The following is a 19460-nucleotide window of genomic DNA, read 5'->3' as shown; positions in this document are numbered from 1 at the left end:
CAGCCGAGATACAAATAAAATGGCTGTCCAAAGAAGACCAAAGAGGGAGAGCACAGGCACCCAGCCAACCATTTACCCCCTGGAAGACCTCGACAGGCTCTGCTTGAGCCTCTGCACAGCATTATGTGACCAAGGACTATCACACAAACGAGCAGCACGAATGGTAGCCTTGTGGATCCGCCCGGCAACCAGACGCTATTTTGGGCTCCCACTTCAAGCCCTCAAAGCAGTCATCCGGCCTCACAAGCAACAAAAAACACTACGGCGGGAAAAAGACCCCCGCAACCTGGGCGCATGCAGCCACTTCTACACACACCGGAGCTGGGACGCAGAGCAGCCCTCCCATACTAGCAACTCACCTAACCTGCGAACCTCAAACCAGCGGGGCGCTGCTTCAATCTCCAAAGCACTGGCTGGACAGCTCGCCACTACACAAGAGGAAGCTTCACAGACGCACGCTGGGAACAGACCCAAACCCGGGGGCTTCACCGATTGATCACAGGGTGTCATGCGGGACTATACATTCCCTATGCAGGGGATAGGCTGACCACGTCATGAGAGCAATAAGCAGGACGCCAGTCTCTAATGCCACACAAACGCAAGAGACTCAAGTATCCTCCTTAGTGCACATGTTAAATCATATTCCTCATTTTATTTTTGTTAGTCTCGTTACATTATTAATCTCTCACCTTTAGAGGCAGCTGATATATGTAATGTGTTAATGTTCCTGAGGGGCTTCAGTGGTTCTAATCTCTTGGCACCTGACAAACATTATAGCCTGCTTACTTACTAGCCCATCGCTAGTAGCCTTTAGAGGAAACACCAGCCTGATACTCACTGATTGCACTGACACCCAGATGTAAACCTTATCTCATACTCCTGATTATCTGTAGCTCGAATATATAGCTATTAATCTAGAGTCTATTATCTGCTACTAACGACCATTCATCCAGCTAGTACAAACTAATGTGGCAACCCAAGCCTGTTTAAAACTTGTTGGCAAACTGTTGGTTTAGCTATATGTCCACTCACTAGACAGGATACATCTATGTCCACCTTCTCACGTACAGGTGAGAATGGAAGCCTGTGACAAGCCTGTGTACGAAAAGAATGCTCCAAACATGACAACCTTCAACTTCAATATAAGATTGTGCACTGTTACCATATGCCCCACTGTTACAATTATTTTGGAATAAGAAAGTGGAATGACATTGGCAAGTGGAATGCATGTTTGCTACATCCTTATGCACTGGAAAAAAAATAAAAAAAAATAATATGCAGAGATCCTGCTTCCAGGGCTTATTGCAGAGTATTTGACAATACGGATCACAGTGAGACCAGAGATTGGTGTCTGGATGGTAGAGCCCCAGCTCGCAATGCAGAGTGTGATGGTCAGATTTCGTGTATAACCTCAGAGAACGAATGGATGGTTTAAACAATCTTTTCAGGGTGATTTCACTTAAGTGAGAACGTTAAAGGAACACTATAGTCACCTAAATTACTTTAGCTAAATAAAGCAGTTTTAGTGTATAGATCATTCCCCTGCAATTTCACTGCTCAATTCACTGTCATTTAAGAGTTAAATCACTTTGTTTCTGTTTATGCAGCCCTAGCCACACCTCCCCTGGCTATGATTGACAGAGCCTGCATGAAAAAAAAACTGGTTTCACTTTCAAACAGATGTAATTTACCTTAAATAATTGTACCTCAATCTCTAAATTGAACTTTAATCACATACAGGAGGCCCTTGCAGGGTCTAGCAAGCTATTAACATAGCAGGGGATAAGAAAATCTTAATTAAACAGAACTTGCAATAAAGAAAGCCTAAATAGGGCTCTCTTTACAGGAAGTGTTTATGGAAGGCTGTGCAAGTCACATGCAGGGAGGTGTGACTAGGGTTCATAAACAAAGGGATTTAACTCCTAAATGGCAGAGGATTGAGCAGTGAGGCTGCAGGGGCATGTTCTATACACCAAAACTGCCAAAAGAGCCAAATTGGATGTTGCCCTAAAATGTAAAATCCCAACTATTCCCACTTTAGAGAATATATCTGACAGGAAGATGTTCGAATATCTGGACCTGCAGACACCCTGCCACTATGTTACTCCATACTTTCCATCAGCGGCTCCATAGAGGCCTGAAGTCTCTGCATTATACGAGATCAGGGACTTTGCCTACATCGTCTTAGCGGCCAAGTTCTTAGTCACAGGTCCTTTTGGTGTTAAGAGTCTGCATTCTTTTCAGACACAAATCTTACTATTTAACCTAAATGGCCCTCCAGTTCCAATTGTCAAGTCTTACCGTTACGCTATGCTTTAAATGAAGACCCAGGGCAGCTGTATAAGCCCTAACAATCCCAGGCAGTCCTACAGGAGGCGGGATATTATTAGGTAATCGTACTGCGGACAGCCTCGCTCGAATGCCGTGAGCCATTATAACCTCATGTATGGAATAACATTGTAAGATGTCGCCACCTGCAGCTCTGGGATTTAATTCCCCACATCAGACTGATAAAAAGCAGAAGGAAATCCCATTTAATGCAGAAGGCAGCCGTGCTGGATGGAAGCAGCTCCTCTGTTACCGAGTAGTTGGATAAAAGTGTCATAAGTGACGGCCAAGAGGCAAACCACCAGTTGCTGTGCTATTAAAGGGACCCTATAGTCACCAGAACCAGAACTACAGGTACTTATGGTATTTGTTCTGGTGAGTAGAATCATTCCCTTCGGGCTTTTTGCAGTAAACTTTTTTTTCCCCAGAGAAAAGGCAGTGTTTACATTACAGCCTGGTGATAACTCCACTGACCAGTCCTCAGATGGCTACTAGAGGTGCTTCCTTCCTGGGGCAGTGCTGCACAGTGTGATTGACATTCTGTGTCTTCGCCCTCTGCATGCAGACGCTGAACTTTCCCCATAGAGGTGCATTGATTCAATTCATCTCTATGAGGAGATGCTGATTGGCCAGGGCTGTGTTTGACTTGTGTTGGCTTTTCCCCCTCATCAGCCTCCTATGTAAAAGCACTGTGATGGGCTCAGATCATAACTTCTGATGATGTCAGTCAAGGATGCAGATCAGGGGCAAAGCCAGCAGCAGTATACTGGAATGAAGATACGCTTTTACTATATTTAGGGGGACTAGGAGGCTAGATAGTGATTTTAACACTATAGGGTCAGGAAAAAAGGGTGATAAAACATCAATCCAATTGTCCCCCAAAACAAGGACAGAAGGTGCCTGTAGCAAGTGTGTTAAAAAAGCAAGTGTGTTAAAAAATGATAAGCTTAGAGTCATGTCTACAAATGCTCGCAGTTTAGGGAATAAGATCCATGAACTTGTGGCAATAATGGAACTGATAGTGTAGATTTAGTCGCTGTTACTGAGACATGGTATAATGAGAAAAATGACTGGGACATAGCAATACCAGGGTACTCTTTATATAGAAAAGACAGGGAAGGCAAGAAAGGGGGAGGGGTGGCCCTGTATGTAAAGGATAGCATAAAATCTAGCCTAATAAAGGTTAGTGAGACGAACATAGAGTCCATTTGGGTTACGTTAGAATTTGGTAATCACACAGTAGTTCGTGTAGGTGTGATTTATAGGCCCCCAGGACAAATAGAAGAGTTCGATAATCTACTAGTTGAAGAAATAGCTAAAAATGACAATGAAGGGGGAAGTTATCATCATGGGTGACTTTAATCTTCCTGATGTGAATTGGAAAACAAAAATAGCTACTTGTGCCAGAAGCACACATATTCTAAACTCCCTACTGGGATTGTCTCTAAAACAAGTCGTTGAGGAGCCAACTCGTAAAGAGGCCATACTAGATTTAGTGTTAACAAATGGAGATTTGGTATCAGATATTACTGTAGGTGAAAGTTTAGGATCCAGTGATCATCAGTCAGTGTGGTTTAATATAAGAACAGTGACTGAGTCACACCACACAAAAACAAAAGTTTTAGACTTTAGAAAAACAGACTTTTCTAAAATTAGAATATGTGTAAAGGAGTCATTATCAGACTGGAGCAATTTAAATGGAGTCCAAAAGAAATGGGATAATTTAAAAGCTGCACTACTGAAGGCAACAGAAAATTGCATTAGGCTTGTCAGTAAAAGCAAAAAATTCAAGAAACCACTGTGGTACTCCGCAGATGTGGCCAAAATAGTAAAAAACAAAAAGTTAGCATTTAGTAATTATAAAAAACCCAGAGTGAGGAAGACAGAATGACCTATAAGATTAGGCAGAAAGAGGCTAAGCAAGTTATAAGAGCTTCCAAATCACACACAGAAGAGAAAATAGCACAGTCAGTAAAAAAGGGGGACACAACTTTTTTTAGATACATAAATGAGAAAAGAAAAGTAAAACAAGGATTAGTTAGATTAAAAACAAAAGAAGGAAGGTATGTAGATGAGGATAAAGGTCTAGCTGACTGCCTCAATGAATATTTCTGTTCGGTATTTACAGCTGAAAATGAAGGAGAAGAACCTCAGTTAAAAAAAAAGGATAAATGAGTCATTTATTACACGTGAGTTTACAGAGGAAGAGGTTCTATTTCAACTGTCAAAAGTAAAGACAAATAAGTCAATGGGACCTGATGGAATACACCCAAAGCTATTAAAAGAGCTTAGTGTTGTACTAGCAAAACCATTAACAGATTTATTTAACCAATCATTGTTAACAGGAGTAGTCCCAGAAGATTGGAAGTTGGCGAATGTTGTGCCCATTCACAAGAAAGGTAATAGGGAGGAGTCGGGCAACTATAGGCCAGTAAGCCTTACTTCAGTAGTGGGGAAAGTGATGGAAACCATGTTAAAGGATAGGATTGTTGAACATCTAAAAACACATGGATTTCAAGATCAGAGACAACATGGGTTTACTTCAGGGAGATCATGCCAAACTAATCTTATTGATTTTTTTGATTGGGTAACTAAAATTATAGATCAGGGTGGTGCAGTAGACATTGCTTACCTAGATTTCAGTAAGGCTTTTGACACTGTTGCACATAGAAGGCTTATCAATAAACTGCAATCTTTGAGTTTGGATTCCAATATTGTTGAATGGGTAAGGCAGTGGCTGAGTGACAGGCAACAGAGGGTTGTAGTCAATGGAGTATATTCGAAGCTTGGGCTTGTCACCAGTGGGGTACCTCAGGGATCTGTACTTGGACCCATTCTCTTTAATATTTTTATTAGTGATATTGCAGAAGGTCTTGATGGTAAGGTGTGTCTTTTTGCGGATGATACTAAGATATGTAACAGCGTTGATGTTCCAGGAGGGATAAGCCAAATGGCAAATGATTTAGGTAAACTAGAAAAATGGTCAGAGTTGTGGCAACTGACATTTAATGTGGATAAGTGCAAGATAATGCATCTTGGACGTAAAAACCCAAGGGCAGAGTACAGAATATTTGATAGAGTCCTAACCTCAACATCTGAGGAAAGGGATTTAGGGGTGATTATTTCTGATGACTTAAAGGTAGGCAGACAATGTAATAGAGCAGCAGGAAATGCTAGCAGAATGCTTGGTTGTATAGGGAGAGGTATTAGCAGTAGAAAGAGGGAAGTGCTCATGCCATTGTACAGAAAACTGGTGAGACCTCACTTGGAGTACTGTACACAGTACTGGAGACCATATCTTCAGAAGGATATTGATACCTTAGAGAGAGTTCAAAGAAGGGCTACTAAACTGGTTCATGGATTGCAGGATAAAACTTACCAGGAAAGGTTAAAGGATCTTAACATGTATAGCTTGGAGGAAAGACGAGACAGGGGGGATATGATAGAAACATTTAAATACATAAAGGGAATCAACACAGTAAAGGAGGAGACTATATTTAAAAGAAGAAAAACTACCACAACCAGAGGACAGAGTCTAAAATTAGAAGGACAAAGGTTTAAAAATAATATCAGGAAGTATTACTTTACTGAGAGGGTAGTGGATGCATGGAATAGGATTCCAGCTGAAGTGGTAGAGGTTAACACAGTAAAGGAGTTTAAGCATGCGTGGGATAGCCATAAGGCGATCCTAATTATAAGATAATGCCAGGGACTAATGAAAGTATTTAGAAAACTGGGCAGACTAGATGGGCCGAATGGTTCTTATCTGCCGTCACATTCTATGTTTCTATAATACAGGTTTGTGTTCCTGACCTTATAGTGTTCTGTAATGGATCACCTGGCACCCCGACTGGGTACCTCCATTGAAGGATGCTCCTAGCGCTTCCTGAGGGCTCCAAGCACTCCCGCCGACACCATAACCACCATTGACTCCTTCAGAGAGCAAGACAGGAACAAGCTCTTACAAGAGCTTAGTAGTGATATAGCAAGGGAGTATGAAAAGCATAGCAATGCCTTGTAGCATATTCCCCCAATAAGAGACGGCACTCCAAATTGAGGGTGAAGTAGAACTGAAGTTTTTAATGAAACGCTCTGCTTTTATGCACTTTTTACACACATAGTACCGCCCACAAAGTTTTTAAGAACAGCCAATCAAACATGTAAAATAGAGAGTAAAACACTCCCATTCATTCCCACAAAATCCTCCCCTCTGCCTGTGATATAATTACTGTACACAATGTGTTACTGTTACCACAGGCAGGAAAAATATACTTTTTACACATGTACTGTAACTTTAAAACTATACATTCGGGGGGGCGTGGCAGACCACGGAGCTGAACAGTCGCATGTCTGTGGAGCTCCGCTTCAGCCCCACAGATTCAGAGACCTAAAGCCGAGAAAACCGCTCCAAATCACCCAGCTTACCTGCCGCCCGACAGCAGACAATATGGGGCGCAAACACAAGCGACAAAACTACACGGAGAGACCCGAGGCTCCCGACATAAGGCTGGCGTTCCAGAGGCCTACACAGGCGCGGCCCGCCAAGATGGCGCCGGAACCGCTGAGTGAGGTAGAGATGTCTGACGACTCCCAGGAAGAGAGGGACTCCCAAGCCGCACTCCCAGGCCCCACTCCCAGGTCTGACTCGGAGGAAGATGACTCCCCAGCCACTAAAGGAGACATCAGGAGGCTGCTGACTGACCTAAGACAGGTCTGGAAGGCCGATCTAAAAGAGACCCAGGATGACATAGGGGTCCTGCAGCAGAGAGTCCAGGAGGTGGAGACCAAAGGCAAATCCAGGGATGTCCAACTCCAGGACACTAAGCAACAAGTGGAAGGACTTGCTGAGCAGGTCCGGCGCTTGCAAGGAACGGTGACGACACTAGAATCCAGACACCGCCGCCGTAACATTCGCCTCAGGGGCATCCCTGAGACAATAGGCGGAGAAGACCTACTACCGTTTGTCCGGAGACTTATCTCCTCCATGGGTCTCAGATGCAACTCAGACACTCCGCTGATATTATCCACCTTCCGGGTACGCAAATCGCCAGCAGCACCGGCCGGTGCCCCCAGAGACGCGATAGCTACCACCAGAGACATAGCGGCGAAGGCCGCCATCATGGCCGGATCCAGACCACTGGGATCGGTGAAATTTGAGGGAAACGAGGTAGCTATGTATAATGACCTCCCTTTCGCAGTGTTGGCAGCAAGGAGACAACTAATTCCGGTCACAAAGAGACTGAGAGAGCACTCCGTCCGGTACCGATGGGGCACAGACAGCTCACTGGTGGTGCAACAGGGCACTGAAGTACTCACCTTGTCCTCAGGGGCAGACCCAGAGACTTTCTTCAAAAAGCTAGATTTGCTAGCCACCGGGCACAGCAAGAGAACTGAGAAACGCAATACTTAGTCTTGCAACACTTAATTAATATGATGCTGTAGTCCAGGTGTCTTTATGTTTATGTATATAGTTTCAGAATGTTTAGAAGTTTTACACGCCTAGTCTACTACCTCACACATAGATACCATCCACCTGACTTCACAGACACAGAAGGTGACAGTAGAGAACGCTACACTTCTGCATACTCGTTTAGCAGGGATCCTCGTATAACCGCAATAAAAGTTTAACAATAACAACAGTATAAAATATAAAAGCGAAAAGTAGAATAAGCAACTTGATACCTCGCAATGTAGATGTACATATTTCACCAATACTGTGATTAATGCCATGTTTGCATCCCACCGTAATGTTACACGATCTTGTCATAACCTATTCAATAACCCATACAATGGAAAATTGTATACTGTGTGTACAAAACCAAATAAAATACAAATTTAAAAAAAAACAAAAAAACTATACATTCAATCTTCACAAAAATGACATAATAATCAGCATACTTTAAATAGAAACACTCTCAAAAATCATACAAATCCCTCCAGCGGTTAAAAAGTTAACTTGAAGTCCTTTCTGAATGACCGGTCTATTTCATGCAGAAAAAATGACTAAGTCCCATTCGAAAGCACGAACGGGGCACCATTCGTGCAATTGGCTCAGTATAGCAGTACATTCAAATTGCCAAACGGGATTTAGCTTCCAGCCGGAGAGTCAAAGTGTAGGAGAAGGTAAGGGTCAGTGGTGTTCGTTGAAATGTGTAGCTGATTTCAGTTCCATGAATTTGGCTACACACACCGCTGACCGCGTTCGGCTGAATAAAGATGGCCGCCGCCACGTGTTCCTTTGTACGAACAGCGGCCACCCAGCGGTCAGCAATTTACCTACAGCAGGCTCCCAGCCTGAGAGGTAAATTGCCTGCCCGCTTCCACTTCTGGGTGGACCGTCTGTGTAGCACTTGGTTCAGTATGCTTCATTTACTGAACCAAGTGGGAGAAAGCCATAGACAAAGGATTTTAAAGGTCTGGGGACATAGTCTTAAAGAGGCATTGTCACACAAAGTCTCAATATGTCCCTAGATGGTTCTCAAAGGGCCAGCAGCAGCACAATAGAAATCCATTAGCCCCAATACTGTTTTTAAAGTGTCCAATACCCCAGGGGCCATAGTCCCAAAGCACGAGGCTGGCAATCAGTCCCCTCCAAAAACCAGTGGCGAGGCCGCTTTCGCCACATGTTCCTCTAAGGGTGGCACAGCATCATAGGAGTAGTACATTCACCAAGAGACAGATCTACCTTTTACATGAAAACAGCTGCATAAGTAACTCACAGGGTCAGCAGCACTCGCTATCAAAGTATTGATATTATTAGAGTGCTCAGAAAGGTCCTTTAAACGTTTTTCTGGATTTTTTTTTTCTTTTCACAACTGTAGCAGCTTCCAAATATAAAGTGTTGTCACAATTAAAAAAATAAAAATAAATAATAATAATAAAAAGAAACTTTGTGGATAATTTTAAGAACATCTTTAAAGGGACACTCTAGGCACCCAGACCACTTCTGCTCATTGGAGTGGTCTGGGTGGCAACTCCCATTACTCTTAACCCTGCAAGTGTAATTATTGCAGTTTTTTTATACTAGAGGTCACTTCCTGGGTTCTAGCACAGGAAACCTGTGCTAGAGCGTCGCTGGACGTCCTCACGCTGTGTGAGGACCTCCAGCGTCGCTCAAAACCCCATAGGAAAGCATTGAAATTCGTTTTCAATACTTTCCTATGGGGAAACGTAATGCGCATGCGCGGTCCCCTCGGCCGGTGGGCGAGATCAGTCTCGCCTACCGGCCGACGCAATGAAGAGGAGGAGCGTCGCGGAGGCGGAGACAGCGACGAGGGACATCGCCGCTGCCTCAGGTAAGTCACTGAAGGGGTTTTCACCCCTTCAGTAACCGGGGATTGGGGGTGGGAGGGAGAGGGACCCTCCAGTGCCAGGAAAACGGAGTTTCCCTTTAAGATATGATTGGTACTGGCAACATCTCATCATTAACCAAATCCCTCTCTAAGAAGGAGGAGGATCTAGGAGAAATAAAGTAAGTGTCCAATGTGTAACCAATAATGAACTGCTTCTTTATAGAGCCTGTGTCTGAATCTCTATTTTATTCCGCGTTTCAGAAAATATTTTCTCATTAAAGCAGTCAAGTTAAAAAAAAAACAAAAAAAAATGGCAAAGGGGCAGATCTTAAGCAAGATTCTGTTTCAGTTGCCAATCAAATTTAACCACAACCCAAAATTCAAATCAATCCCAAGAAGGGCAAACTGCAGACATCATGGACAGAGGAGAACAAAATGGCACATCCAGATGTTGACATTGCTGCTTTAAGTTGATAGGTTTTGTTGTGTTAAAGAAAACAGCTCTCCATCCATGGGAAAAAAAAAAATTGGACACTTAACAGGCAACAGTAATGGTACTTACTTCACCGTGGTAGTGATCTTAAACCGTCGGATTCCAGGAGTGGGAAACTGACGGGAGTTAAGGTAGGAGACATGCTGCATTGCTTGGTCAAAGCGATCGATGTCATCTCCTTCCATGGTCAGCCCAGACTGGCTGGGGCTCAGGTTGATCTAAGACACAAACAGATCAAGCTGAATTAAACTGCAGGACTCTCAGTTTCAATAAATCAAACCAAGTAGGCAGTTCCTGCCATGCCATTTTCAGCAGCCTGCGACATACAATACGTGATAATAAGGTTAGAATCCCAATAGAATTATCTCAGCTAACTGATACTCTCCTAAAAGAGATCTACAAATGCAATTCCAAATACTGACCAATAGCAGGAATTTAACATTTCCTCAAACAATGCAGCAATTAGCTGTGAGCCAAAGCCGGATAATTATCTCACAGGACCCCTAGGCAGATTACTAGTTTGGACCCCCTATCACAATTTAACCCCCGTAAGGACCAAACTTCTGGAATAAAAAGGGAATCATGACATGTCACGTGTCCTTAAGGGGTTAAACATTACGTTTTTTGAGAAACTGCAATAATTACCTATGGCTGCCTCCAGTGGGTGTCAGACAGCCACTAGAGGCACTTCCTGGATGCTGGACGTCCTCACGCTCTAATTTGTATTCCTAACACTATAGTCTCTCTCTCTCTCTCTCTCTCTCTCAGTTTATTGCTAGTGTGCCCTTCATACTAATATCTGACAAACGGTCCTATAAGGCTGCTATGAATTCCACTCAATGTAAACAAATATATAACCAAATGCAAATAAATAAAACAGGAAATATGGTTTTAAACTGGAAACTAGTGTCACAAAGAGTTTTATTACCAACAAACATCACACAGTGACTCAGTGTCCATGAACAGAGCGAAGCGAGGAGCAAAAAGGAAAAATCCCTCAGCACAGCGTTATTTTAAATTGCTATATTGGAGGTGGATACAACTGGCAAAGCGAATATTACTGCACGTAAATCTGTAGAGATCTTTTTATAGGATCTGTTGCCATCAATCTGCGACAGTGAGATTTTAGCAATGCCTACGACATCTCACCTATTGTGATCCTGCAAAGGGATCGAGATGTAACCTCTCTGCTCGGTGAGATTTAGGGCCAAACACTATTTAGCTGGTTCCGGGTCTACAGACACAATCAGCTTCATAGCTACAACTAGCTAAATGCTTTGAACTAACTTAATAATAAAAAAACAAAATGAACAAGTGGTTTGCTCTTTAATGGGAAATATTTACACGGTAAAACCTTCAATTAAATTGATTAATGAAAGATGTTCTCAGGGAGGCTTAGTTATTTTACTGTCCTCAAAACTAAGGTGACATGTAAAACCTCACTGACTTTAAAGATTCAATAAATAGTCTGTTTCAGGCATTTTCTCCCCATCACTACATCTACAAGAAGGCACACCAGGTACAAAATAGATTTATTTCCAAATATAGATTTTTTAACCACTTCAAGGCTGTACTTTCCACTCTTTTTGTATCATTACAGCACTCACTCATCCACCCCAAATTTAAAATCCATTTCTCTTACTCTGTCACTTTCCATACACCGCTGTTTCATTTATTTTACGAGGATTTAAATAGCTGCTTGTTTGAACGCACCAATAAGCAACCTGCATTCTGTCTTACCGTCATGCCTTTCCCAATGTTTTCCACTGGCTGGAACTCTAGACCTTCCTTGCAGGTGTATAAACAGTCGATCACTTTCTTGTTCTCCAATTTTCCAGAACGGATCATGAGCCCTGCCAGGTTGCCACGGAAGAATTGAGCCATGTGTGCCTCCCCACCTGCCAAACGAAAAAAGGGCAAGCAGACAGTCAGTCTCCTCCAGATACGTTTGGGGGCGCCGTGGAGTAGTGAGACGTTATTGTTCAATAGATGGCTAGTGTTTGGCATGCAGGTTAGTACATTCAGTGCTGGGAGTTAGCCTGGTCCCATTCAAGAGCAATGAGGGAGCATTACATGCAGATGGATCTGGAGGGGGGGGCGGAACAACTCAAAATATCAAAATACTCGATAAAGTACTATATTCTAACGGATTACCATGAGCTTTGAGTTTGTATATGCCATTTGTATAGTTACTGGGAATTACAAGCAAGAAAATTAAAAAAACTGAATAAAAACAATTGCCAATTACGTGTTTGCTTTGTTTAATTGTTTTTGGGTTACTACACTATTTTCTGTAAAATCTCTCCAATTGGATACAGATTTTAATAGTTCCATATATGTTAGTTTGATTACACAGGAACCTTTTAATATTCGGTTTACTCTATTTAACAAACATGTATAAGTGAAGTATAAAAATAAAATGAATAGTCGAAATCCACACATTATGGAACCTAGCGTATCCATCTTGGCTCCCTGTCAATGGTTATAAACACTACCGTTTTCATTCAGTGATCATGGTATGTGGAAGCAGAGAGGCTGCATTGTACAAGGAGAAAATAATTCAGGCTGTGCCAGGAATGAACTCGACTGTGATGTCATCTGCCAAATCGTTAACATATGTTGAGAAAACGTTTAACGCAAGTTGTAGGTTATTTTCAATGGTTAATTTCCAGAGAAGTGATGGTCCCAGTTTAAGAGGTTTGTGGTTGACATTACGTATAAAACAGGCTTCCCCAAACTCCGGCCCTCCAGATGTTGCTTTACTACAACTCCCATGATTCTCAGCCTATTTCATTCATAGAATCATGGGAGTTGTAGTTCAGCAACATTTGGAGGGCCGGAGTTTGAGAAAGCCTGGTATAAAACGTTAAACTGACAGCTAAGTTCCAGGGCAGCCTGAGCATACATCCAGACACGTATCCGGCATATTGCGTCCCTGCGCAGACACCAATGTTACACGGCTATGGCAGATGGAAAGCATAAAGGTTAGCAGTGTCCCTGGAGGTCATGAGATGAAATAAAACCTTAGAGATTCTACAAAGAAAAATAATAAAAACTGACAGATGGAGGCTGAAAATATGAAAATGGAAAGAAAAAAAATATGTGTGTGTGTGTGTGTGTGTGTAGAGAGCCGTTTAGATTTCATGCAGAGGAGATGGATGGGGAGGATAGGAATTGTACAAAACCGCAGCCACCTGGATCACTCTCTGGCATTGGGTCAGTGACATTTCCACTTCCTGAATACTCTGTAGAAAAGCAAGAAAAGGGACAAACAAGGGAAGTGACCACAGGATCAGGGACATTGCTTCATGACAGACCATGGCACGAAAAAACAAGTGCATCAGTACAAGAAGGCACAGACAACGGTGGAAGCACGGTCTCTTCTCTCAAGAATTCCACACCAGAGGGGCAATTAAAGGCACACATTTCTTACACATAGACCGTTTATGCACATGTTTGGGTTCACGTATCAGTGAAAACATCAAATAGCCTCATTCAGGATTATTCTTTCGATCCGCAAGACAAAAAAATCCCATGACTAGTGGAAAAAAGTTATACAACAAGGCATTATATGTGGACCTCAGAATTAGTACATGGATTTTGTTGCATGCAATAAAACACTAGAGTTGGCTGTAAGAATTTCATGAGATAAAATGATGAACTAACCCAGTCTTTGCAGAGTAAGATGGTGAATATGACATACCTTGCCAACAGGCGCCAACCACCAGCTGAGTATCGATCTGTGTTGGATGCAGAGGGTAATCTTCAGTAACTGTGATAGGATCGTAAGAAACTCCATCCACATAAAGGGTAACAGTGGGAAAGTCTACTGTCAGGACATAGTGGTGCCACTCCTTGTCACAGGCCTGAAAGGAAACAGCAGCAGCAATTAACACAAAATTCTAAGGCAGGTATTTGAGATTAAATGCTAACACTCAATCTGAGCTAAACCAGGAAATTCCCAGTTCAATTGCTGGAGGGTAGCAATGTTGTGGAAAGTTATGTGATTTGTAGTTTTTGGCCAGCGGAAGACATATTACATACAATAAGAGAGAGACACACATAGCATACAAAGAAACTGTTAGTAAGGCAAGAAAAACAGAAAGATTGTATTTACAAAGTACTGAACAATATTAGGATCCCCAATCAAATCAAGTCCCATTAGGTTTGAAGGGTTAAGTTAACCACCACGACCAATTAAGAGATTTGAAGTGGTGGTAGTAGGAGTCTGATTGAACAGCGTTTCAACTTTAAAAACTAACTGAACATTCCGGGGCGTGTCCTGGACGCGGACCGGAGCAGCCGCATGTAAAATGAGCTCTGCGCCGCGGCAGCTACAAAGGAGGAATTAGAGCCCGGAAAGAGTAATTAGAACCAGCCCAGAGCCACGATGTCGCACCCCAAAGGCAAAAGAGCAGGGGACAGAGGAGAAAAATAAAATTTCTTCGCTTCCAGGACGGGACAGGGGAAGAATCCACAACTGCCTGAGCAGGCCCAAGATGGCGCAGGTGAGGAGCATGATGCAGACACCCAGCAAGGGAAGGATGACAATCCACTGACACACAGCTCACTCAGGAAACTACTAGACGAAATGTCTGACAGAATAGTGGGTAAAATGGACAGTGCCATGAAAGACCTGAGGAAAGCGTTACAAGACATAGGCCAACGCACAGCGAGGGCGGAGGAACAAATTACAGATATGGCGGAAGCCCACAACTCACTTGCAGATACCGTAGAAGGCCTGGTCGCACGCCTAAACGACCAAGACCTCAAGATAGCGGATATGGAAGACAGGGCACGCCGCAACAACCTCCGCATAAGGGGGATACCTGAAACAGTTAAAAATGAGGAACTCAGCGCCCATGTCACGGGCCTACTCAAAGAACTTGCTCCGGACCTACCGCTGGACCTGCTCCTGCTGGACAGGATCCATAGGACCGCCAAGCCAAAATTTTTACCCCCAGACACGCCCAGAGACAACCTGCTAAGAATGCATTACTTCCACGCTAAATAGGTTATCCTAAATGCAAACAGAAAACAAAAAGAAATGCCTGCAGCATATATAGGGACGACCATCTACTCAGACATCTCCTCATACACATTAAAGAGACGGCGCAACTTCAGAGACATAACTCCGCTCCGGGACCACCACCTCCCATACCGATGGGGATACCCCACCAAGCACCTGGTGATGCGGGAAGGAAGAACCACTACCATTGGATCCCCAGAGGAAGGTCACCGCATCCTAAGGGACTGGAACATCACACCCGCACCGACGGCTGAGCAAGGGAGAAGCGGCGCCAGAGCCTCACCGGACTGGAAGAAGGCGAAGCGACGATAAATTCATAGAGACTGTGTGCAGGCCTATCCATCCAGGGGCAGGGTAATGTAAAATGTTATAACAATTGCACCGGGGAACTGTAGTGCTCACGATGGGGAACAGGGGTGAGCAGGGAATCAATCACACATTAGTATAAGAGCATGGGAACAGCACAACCACTACCCAAACACCGCTACAACTATATAGGTGTGATTATCCTTGGCCAGCCCATGGAGGGATAGCTAGCCGGAGGGGCGGCCACACGACCACCTTACACTTACATTGAGCTTGAGAACAAAAAAAAATAAAAAATAAATAAACAACAAAAAAAATAAAAAAAAATTATATAGAAAAAAAAAATTCTCGTATAAACTAATAACTCAGAACTGTACGAATACAGAAACCACAGTAGAAAGACTAACAGGGCTCTGTTCACTAATTGGGACATCCCAACGGCCACACTAGTCATAGCTGCAAAGGGAGAAAGCTCCCATAGGACATGAGGCCTTCAGCCTCTACCCCCACGGCACGACAACGCAGTGCCATGCCAAATTAATGGCGAATGTACTTTTTAGGACCATCCTTGCAAATACTTTTGTTACTGTTTTGTTATATGTTGATTTTTGTATTGCATGTATACTACCTGTTCAAGACTGCACCCAAGAGGTTGGGAAGGGGTTAGTGGGTGACCCCACTCCAGCCACCACGGAGATATACACACCACCTATTGACAACCTATCTACAGACTGTTCCGCAGGCCCCACTACCATACTAGCGAAAACCTCACTGCTCCGCTCGACAGAGCTGGGGAGGGCAGCGACCCTCACATGCATTGACCAGTTTCACAGGTACGAGAGACGCATACCTCACAGACCACCGTGAGGCTCTGCACCTTTAATGTTAGGGGCCTCAATGCCCCGGTAAAACGACATCTTCTCAACAGAGAGGTTAGAACTCTGGGAATAGACATATTATGCCTCCAGGAAACTCACTTTAGACAGTAATATTAACTAAAGACTTTCCACACCAATTCCATGCCACGGCACCCACTAAAGCCAGAGGGGTATCCATCCTCATCAGCAAAACAGTTTCATTTTCACTGCAGTCAGTTGACAGACCCGTCTGGTAGATATATCATACTAGTAGGTCTGTTTAACGATATGCTATATACCATTGTAAATATATACTCCCCGAACACGAATCAAAGAAATTTTCTGTATAAAATTATAGCTAAAACAGCCACAACGCAAAAGGGTACCACAATCATAGGTGGAGACTTCAACCACATCTTTGACCCGCAGACAGACACCACCCTACACTCACGTAGCAAACGACATCGCCCCCTGAAGAGACAATGTAGGGCTATAGCAAAACTACTCCATGACCAACACTTCTACGACGCCTGGAGAGTTATGCACCCTACAGAAAGGGCTTACACCCACTTTTCAGCAGTTCATAACTCATACTCTAAAATAGATGGGTTCGGCTCTAGATCAAGTCATGGATAGTGCCATACAGCAGATCACGTGGTCAGACCACGCACCAGTAACTATAGAATTAAAAAATATCTACGACTTTAAACACCGCAGCCCGTGGAAACTGAACAATTCACTGTTGCGGGACAAGGAATACGCAGACACTCTCGCGGAAGACCTTCAAACATACTTCACATTCAATGACACAGGAGAGGTCTCGGACTCGACACTATGGCTCGCACACAAGACGGTAGCGAGGGGCCTACTGATCAGAAGGGCAGCCTACGTGAAAAAGACACCAGGCACAACTCAGAGCATGGCAGACAGAACTATACAACCTAAACAGACTAAATCGGCAAACCCCAACCCTAGTGACGAAAAATAGGATCACTCAGATCACGAGACTTATGCACCAACACGCACTTGACACGCTCAACGCCAACATGCAGAAGCTAAAGCTTACCCACTACGTACAAGGGAATAAGGCAAGCAAACTGTTAGCACACAGAATAAAATCCAGACAGGCAAACCAAAAAATTTCCTATATCACAGATCAAGCGGGAACACAAATCCGTACCCCTAAAGGCATAAGCGAGGTGTTTGCAACATACTATTCGACGCTATACAACATTCAACAGGACACACAGGTCAGGCATCCGACGAACACAAGCATTAGAGAATATTTGGATGGCGTACGACTGCCTAAGCTCACGCCACAACAACAGCTAGACCTCACAAAAGCAATAACAGTGCTCGAAGTAGAGGAGTTAATTAAAGGCCTCCCAAAAGGGAAATCCCCAGGACCAGATGGATTCGATAATCAGTACTACAAAATATTCAACACCACACTGGCATCTTACCTAGCCAGACTATTTACTGAGGCAACCCATAAGGGGGCACTCCCCAAAGAAACGCTAGCAGCTCATATCATTACGCTCCCAAAACCCCGACGATCCCACAAAACTTCAGACCCATCTCCCTTCTCAACACGGAAGCAAAATTGTACGCCAAATTATATGCCAAATTATACGCCAACAGACTAAGTGTAATCCTCCCACACATAATACACGATGACCAGGTGGGCTTCATAAAGGGGCGACAGGGGACGGATAACACTAGGAAAGTCATTAACATCCTCCATTACCTACAAATCCGGCGGAGGGGGGGCCTTATGGTCTCCCTCGACGCCGAAAAAGCTTTTGATCGCTTACACTGGAGGTTCCTCACGGAAGTAATGGGTAGGTTTGACATCCCCTGTGGCTTTGTGTTGGCTGTTAGAGCCCTATACAGCGAGCCCGCTGCACGAGTGTTGAATGCAGGGTTTTTGTCGGAGCCATTCCGACTTACAAATGGCACGCGACAGGGGTGCCCTTTATCCCCAATGCTCTACGCATTGGCACTGGAGCCATTGGCAATTAAAATTAGAGAAAATCCCGCAATACACGGCCTGGAGATAGGGGGAAGGGAATATAAAGCAAACTCATTCGCAGACGACATCCTGCTAACGCTCACACAACCAAACCTGTCGCTCCCAAACCTACTGAGAGAAATAGAACTTTATGGGGCGCAATCGTACTACAAACTTAACGTAACAAAAACGCAGGCAATGGGGATTGGGATAACACACGGTACCATAGAGAGCCTGAAAACTTAATTCCCGCTAGACTGGAGGGATGATCACCTCACATTCCTGGGACTGAAGATCCCAAAAGACCGCAAGAGACTTTTACATTTAAACTATGGGAGGCTGCTAGATGAATTTAACAAAACATTAAAGAGCTGGGACAACAAGTTTCTGTCCTTTGTGGGGAGACTGGCGGCAGTAAAGATGATGCTGCTGCCGAAATTCCAATACCTGACTAGAACGCTACAGATCCCATTACCCAATGCGTACTTGCGACGTTTACAAAGGACTCTCACTAGCTTCGTGTGGGCACATAAAAAAAAAATCAGGGTAGCCACTAGCATACTCACCAAACCCCTAGAGCAATGGGTAGAGATGGAATCTATGTGGGCTTGCCCCAAGGGCCTTAGGTACTTATTCTGGGTCCCACATAGACATTGCCCTAAACTACCAGACACCCCAGCCTCTACCGCAATCCTGCTGAAAACCTGGGATACGATTAAACCACAATTAGGATATACAGATAAATGGGCACTGGCCACACCACTATACTGCATACACATGACAAATCCCACATTTGACCATCGACTATGGACCGAGCGAGGATGCACGTTGGTTAGACACCTCTATAATCAAGGAAAGCTGAGACAATTCCCCGACAGAGTTACGATTTGCCACAAAGAGCGATATTCTCCTACCTACAACTGAAGGAAGCAGTGACAAACTCCACTATCCTGACAACCCCGACCCACACGCAATGTATAGAGAAAGCATGTGAATCTAGAACAATGCCCAAGAAACCGCTTTCACTCATGTATGCAATTCTAAATAATCCCACCCAACAGCCACCACCGCAGCTAGACAAATTCAGAGAGGCATGGCATAAGGATTTGAGTACAGTCTTCTCAGAAGAACAATGGCACCAAGC

At 43.9% G+C, this 19460-nt stretch overlaps 1 protein-coding gene across 4 annotated transcripts in view; it reads right to left on the bottom strand.

The window, feature by feature from the left end:
* CLSTN1 (calsyntenin 1) overlaps positions 1-19460 on the bottom strand; it is a 93464-nt gene that overhangs the window by 9695 nt on the left and 64309 nt on the right. For 2 of the 4 annotated variants that reach the window (XM_063436303.1, XM_063436304.1), the window contains 4 exons: positions 13817-13979; positions 13308-13358; positions 11854-12011; positions 10183-10331 (listed from right to left, as the gene is read on the bottom strand). In XM_063436303.1, the coding sequence (XP_063292373.1) occupies positions 10183-10331; positions 11854-12011; positions 13308-13358; positions 13817-13979 (521 nt within the window). The remainder of the gene's footprint in view (positions 1-10182; positions 10332-11853; positions 12012-13307; positions 13359-13816; positions 13980-19460) is intronic. The other 2 variants (XM_063436305.1, XM_063436306.1) reach the window with 1 other exon arrangement.

Source organism: Pelobates fuscus, chromosome 11 (assembly GCF_036172605.1).
Source record: "Pelobates fuscus isolate aPelFus1 chromosome 11, aPelFus1.pri, whole genome shotgun sequence".
Taxonomy (NCBI): domain Eukaryota; kingdom Metazoa; phylum Chordata; class Amphibia; order Anura; family Pelobatidae; genus Pelobates; species Pelobates fuscus.
This window is presented reverse-complemented; position numbering and strand designations above follow the sequence as displayed.